This window comes from Lytechinus variegatus, chromosome 1 (genome assembly GCF_018143015.1).
Source record: "Lytechinus variegatus isolate NC3 chromosome 1, Lvar_3.0, whole genome shotgun sequence".
Taxonomy (NCBI): Eukaryota; Metazoa; Echinodermata; class Echinoidea; order Temnopleuroida; family Toxopneustidae; genus Lytechinus; species Lytechinus variegatus.
In genome coordinates this window covers 88,963,656-88,969,655 of record NC_054740.1, presented here as the reverse complement: position 1 = coordinate 88,969,655, position 6,000 = coordinate 88,963,656, and the positions used below count along the sequence as shown (strand labels likewise).

The 6,000-nt window shown below is 34.7% G+C and overlaps 1 protein-coding gene across 3 annotated transcripts in view; it reads right to left on the bottom strand.

The window, feature by feature from the left end:
• Positions 1-527: 527 nt before the first annotated feature.
• Positions 528-6,000, bottom strand: part of LOC121427493 (solute carrier organic anion transporter family member 4A1-like) — a 38,811-nt gene continuing 33,338 nt past the window's right edge. For 2 of the 3 annotated variants that reach the window (XM_041623919.1, XM_041623935.1), the window contains exons 9-12: positions 5,814-5,982; positions 3,731-3,915; positions 2,846-2,910; positions 528-2,208 (exon numbers count right to left, since the gene is read on the bottom strand). In XM_041623919.1, coding sequence (XP_041479853.1) covers positions 1,901-2,208; positions 2,846-2,910; positions 3,731-3,915; positions 5,814-5,982 — 727 coding nt within the window. In that variant the 3' untranslated portion in view covers positions 528-1,900. Of the gene's footprint in view, positions 2,209-2,845; positions 2,911-3,656; positions 3,696-3,730; positions 3,916-5,813; positions 5,983-6,000 lie in introns of all 3 variants that reach the window. The other variant, XM_041623928.1, reaches the window with a different exon arrangement.

Here is a 6,000-nt window from a genome sequence, read left to right as displayed (position 1 = left end):
AGTCCGAAGACTAATCCACTGGGCCACCACGCTCCACTATGATGCTTGTACAAGTACTTTCATTGGTATAGCTATTAAGGAATGTCACATTGTACATGTAAATCATTTTCAATCATTCTAAATCAATTCATTATGAACAATCTACCAAAAACATAATTCCACTTTCAACATTCCCCTTCCACAAAAACAGAGAGAGTTGGTAAAAATAAATGGACATACTGGCCCGTATTCTGAAGTCAGGTTTAACTTAGACCATGGTCTAACTCTGTGTTAAAATTATGGAAAGCCAAAAGTCTCAAAATTTGTATTATTCTTATGTTTACTGTGCTCTTTCCTGATTCATCTATGATGAAGAAAATCATCATTTTATAATTCCTAGACAATTATGAATGATTTGAGAGCCAAATGAGCTGAAATATGACATATCTAATGTTAATGATCAATGTAACAATTGGCTATCCATACTTAAACCACAACTTTAAATCTGAGTTTAAGTTAAACCTGACTTCAGAATACGGACCACTATCACTAGAATGTATAGAATTACATATGAACATTAATATAGCTGGCTTTGATACTCACACACAAATCAATCCTCTCAATGTTTACCCTTTTCTATAACTGAACTTTGACCTCCCAAGTCACTTTGTCATAGGGGGAGGGAGGGAAGTGACAAACAATTTGCACTTTTTACAATAGACTAGATTTAATCGCTACATATCAATACTGAGTGATATCATCATATAGTTGGACGGGTCAAATTTCAAAACCATGGCAGGGTCAGTTCATCAATGTACACATCTCATGTCCACATGACACAAATGCTAGGGCAGGATGATATGTGATATGAGCAGGAGACTACTGAAGTCTGTCCAGAGCCTTTTAGTCATTCTGTTATCAATGAAGGAAATGGAGTTCATGTGTCATATTTCCAATTCACTTTTCTAGTGCTAATAAAGGTGAGTTAAATTGCATGAATACCAATTAACAAAGAGTGCATTTTAATTCATTTCCAATGCTGAGGTTTAGCCTGTACAAAATGAACTTCAGTTGATACCCAACCACAAAAAAAAAATGGTTTCCCAACATGCCGGCAAGATGGCACTCAACTCATGATGGCGCTCTTCAAATTCCATGAGTGTAAATCATCAATTTGGTTACTGCAAGACCCAACATTGCATTCAATTTGAGAAAAGTCAGATTTAGCATGGTTATGATTATCAAGAAATGTTGATAATTTTTCATTTTACTCTAACTCACTCTCTCTCTCTCTTTGATTGTATACAGGCATATAAATTGATTGTAATCTAAGAATTTTCTCTACATTTTACTAGAAATATAGAATATGCAAAATCTTAAAATCCAATTACCACATACTGAATGATTATCATTAGGGGAATAACATCTCATTTCATACATGACTATATCTATGTGAATATGACCAAGTGTCAAAAAATATAGATTAGAAAATGAGTAGCATTGTGTATGTGAAAATGCCTAACACTACTCTCTTTGATGATGATGTAAAGGCACACATTCTTATGCCATGTAGTATATTACCATTCACAACCTAATAGTGAGGAAGAGTTGGCTACGGAATAAAGATGATAAAACCACTAATAATTACTAATATACAGTACACTGTTCTTCATAGTAACCTCATCTTGCATGGTTTCTTTAACCAATCTATACAAGTATCATAATGCCCATTTGAACATGGCACCTATACACACATTACTAAGATTTAGATTCGGTCCTCTGAACAGTTATTTGTACTTGTTGACAATGTGATGATTCTTGCTAGTGGTTGAGGTGAAAGGTGGACTACTTCCTTACTGTGGTGTTGAGGTACTAGAGTTACTCTACGCACTGCTCAGAATGCATGCCTTTGAACCAATCATCATACCCTGCTACCATTATCATAGGATGCTATTGAGAGATCTGTTCTAGAGTTCTCCACCTTGGCCTCACTCTGCTCCGGGGATTCAACCTTCTCTACTAAAGGTTTACTTGGCTTGTACAGCACCGCGGCAAGTATGCAGAATAGGATGGAGAGAAGTTTAAGGACAACCAGCAAAGTCAGTGTGTAACGGCTGAAGAGGGAATTGTTGTAGGTCCAGCACTTGCGGCTACCGTTAGACTGGTGCTCCCATAGCAGGCATGACTGGTCAATGAGGGCGCCAAACACAACAGGGCCAGGTACGCTACCTGTTTTTTGTCACATGGGAAATTAATCAATTGTAAATTGGGTTTGTAGGTGATATGTGAATAAATCTTAAAGGTTAAAACTTTTTTTTTTCAGCTTGGTAAATCCCCTCTAGTGCGGGCCACAATTTCAACTAATTATTCCATGATATGAATGAAAAGTTAAATGAAGTATTCAACATAAAAATTATTTCAAGTGAGTCTCTTTGATCAATTTAAAATACCTACTTTATTGTTTTTTATATATAAAACCACTTCTCAAGCATGGAATGGACTAAAATTTCATGACATAATCGTCTATAGTTTTTGATATCCAATCACTAATTTTGTGATACAAATGCTAAAAAAGACACCCTTTATTAGAGATAAAAAAACAGAGAAAGGGTATTTCTGTACATTCAAAATATCTAACAAGATTCAACAGTCAATACAAATTTTAGTAAGGTTGGAGCATCAATGATCCTGAAGTATAATAAATATTATTGCCAATCATTAGATGGACTTTTAACTTCAAAGATAAAATCAGGACCGCCTGGATAACAAATATGATCTTTGTTTTTGCAAAGATCTCTATCCTCAATGTGATCTTTAGAATTCTAGTGCAAAGTACAACTGATACTGGGAATAGTTTTATACTTACCAAGTAGTCTGAACATCAATGACTGCAAACCAAGGGCATAGGTCCGCTGAGATCTTGACACAACTCTGAATCGGAGACAAATTTCTTGAAATTTATATTTCAATCACCAAATGAGAAATTAATATCTTAAAAGAAAGAAACTAGAGTACTGTATAGGTACCCGGTAGAATGCGAAAGATATTGTGTTTGAATTTGCCAGCACCAATTTGAGGCTGTGATGAATGCAAGGGATGCTCCTCAGGGAGTGGAAATTATGCACTTTTCGTGGGGGTTTGAAATGAATCCAATGACTAGGGTAATAATATGCTGTAAAGCGCTTTGAGCCATTCTGCGAAAAGCGCTATGTAAAAATTGGATATTATTATTACTACTGTATAATTGAATTTGGACAACTAAAGATAAAACATGCATTATAGCACAATATTTTTTTCTTTTCAATGCCATATTAATAGGCCTTTCATCTCAGTGTTTTTTTTATACATATTCCCCATTAAAATATCAATGATATTTTTTACAAAACCTTGCACAGATATATCTTGGTCCATGAGAGATTGTGACATCAAACAAGGATACAAAAAACATATCCGATTATTTTGTAATTAAAACTTCCTTATTTCAAGTCATCTAAATCAATCAATCAACCAATCAATCAATTCAAAATATGTCACTTCACTGAATCTTGGTCTATGTTGAGTTACTGAGCTTGTTTGCGAGTTTATGATGTTGTCTTGTTGAATAACATTCTATTTTGCTAATTTTGTTTTGTCATATAGAACTAAATCCAATGCAATGTATCCTATCCAAGTCTTACCTTAGGGTTGCTGTTATCATTGGAACAGTGGCCAAGAATGTGAACGTGATCATGAGGAAGAGCAGAAGTCTTACCTTAGGGTTGCTGTTATCATTGGAACAGTGGCCAAGAATGTGAATGTAATCATGAGGAAGAGCAGGGCAAAGAATGGTGCTCGTAGTGGGCAGTCTGACGTGCATCTCCCTGACATAGCGCCACCTTGTGCTAAGGGATTGCTGGTAACGTTATTACTCATCACACAGTGGCATTCATGGTATTTCTAAAAATGCACAGAAGAAAAAAAAATCATGAAAAGAAAGCATTACAAAAGGCTTCTTTATGGTGCAGAGATGAACAACACATTTTGATTTTGAAACTTCTCAATCACAAGACGAGTTAAAAATTGCAATTTAACTTATTCTTTAGGATTTGCTTATTGTCCATGTGGTTAAAAACTATATATAAGCTGAATAACATGCAAAAATGATGGATTTAGTGATGTAAAGAGGTGATACTACAGGGGGGAATGACAGTGCCCCCTCCCCCTTATGGTTGTGAAAAGTAGTGAAAAAAGGATGGGGGGAGGAAACAAAGAAAGAAGAGTATAAAAGACATTTCTACAATGTCAAAGTGTTATCAATTATTATTTAAACTAGAAAAAAATGATGACACTGTTACATGTACATGTAGGTCAGATGGTCCCCCACACCAAAATATACTTTTTATCTGCCCCTTGAGATTAATTTTCAATAAGCTTTCATAAGTCAGCCTACAGAAAGGCATGAGCAGAATGGATAAATTTATCAAGATTAAGGGCTTCAAAGTAGACACACATGTGGTGAACCATCTCGATCATTAACAGAATTGAAATGACAAGATATAGTGTGAGGTCTATTAGTCATTTAAAATGGCCTTGGCTCTCGGCCAGAGAGTACAATGAGATATTCCTTGTATGAGTAAAAGGGAAATGATCTAAGTCAAACCAAAAAGATTAGTAAAAACCCAAACTAATTGTAACATGTAATGGTAGAAACTATTTAAAGGACAAGTCCATCCGAACAAAAACTTGATTTGAATAAAAAGAGAAAAATTCAACAAGCATAACACTGAAAATTTCATCAAAATCGGATGTAAAATAAGAAAGTTATGGCATTTTAAAGTTTCTCTTCATTTCACAGAACAGTTATATGCACATCTCGGTCGGTATGCAAATGATGAGCTGATGACATCACTCACTATTTCTTTCGTATTTTATCATATGAAATATTTTTATTTTCTCATCATTGTCATGTGAAATTAAGTTTCATTCCTCCCTAAACACGAGGAATTCCATTATTTTAACATTTTGTGCTTCAGGCAAGGAGGTCCTCATCGTCAAATTCATAAAAATTGAAATATTGTATAATTCAAACAATAAAAAACAAAAGAAATAGTGAGTGAGTGACATCATCGACTCTCTCATTTGGATGAACTGGCTCGTTCATATAACTATTTTGTTGACAACAAGCGAAACTTTGAAATGTCATAACTTTCTTATTTTACATCCGATTTACATGAAATTTTCAGCATTGTGCTTGTCTGATTTTTCTCTATTGATTCAAATCAAAATTTTTCTGAGGTGAACTTGACCTGTAAGTATGGAAACTGTTTCTCTCCCTGTTTCAAAAGAATCTACTACATGTTTATAGAGCCAAAGATATGCCTGCCTCTACAATTTGTATTTGTACAAAAAACATGCAATGGTCAAGCAGTACACATGTATTTAATATTTAAAGAGCACAAAATCAGAGATATCGCTATGACTGCACTATCCTCTGTATATTTATACATACATGACAATAGTACAGGGAGTGTTGATGTGTATTTTAAAGAGCATACTTGCAAGTCTATGCCAGTATCCATACAAACAGCATGACTGATGTGTATTCAAGATTCAAAGATCATACACTAAGAGATATGCTCACCTCTAAACTATATTCTGCATTACCATCTGCATTCACATAGCTTGCATATTACAGGCTGAATATATCACATCACAAGTATTTAAGATTTAAAGAGCATGAAAACACAGATATGCTTACCTCTACAATATCCTCTGTAGTTTTTATTTATATTCATGAAGCCAGCATAACAGACTGAATAGTACATTAAAGAGCATGAAATCAGAGATATGCTTACCTCTTCACTCTCCTCTGTATCTTCTACTGTATTCATACAGCCAGCATGACAAGCTGAATAGTACATGATATTATCTTCTCCGCATACAGGTTGGAAGTCATTACCACAGTGACAGTCAGCGTTACATCCTGCAGTAAGATTAGCTTCTTTACCACTGTATTTCATCGTCCTACAAGAAAGTAAAAAC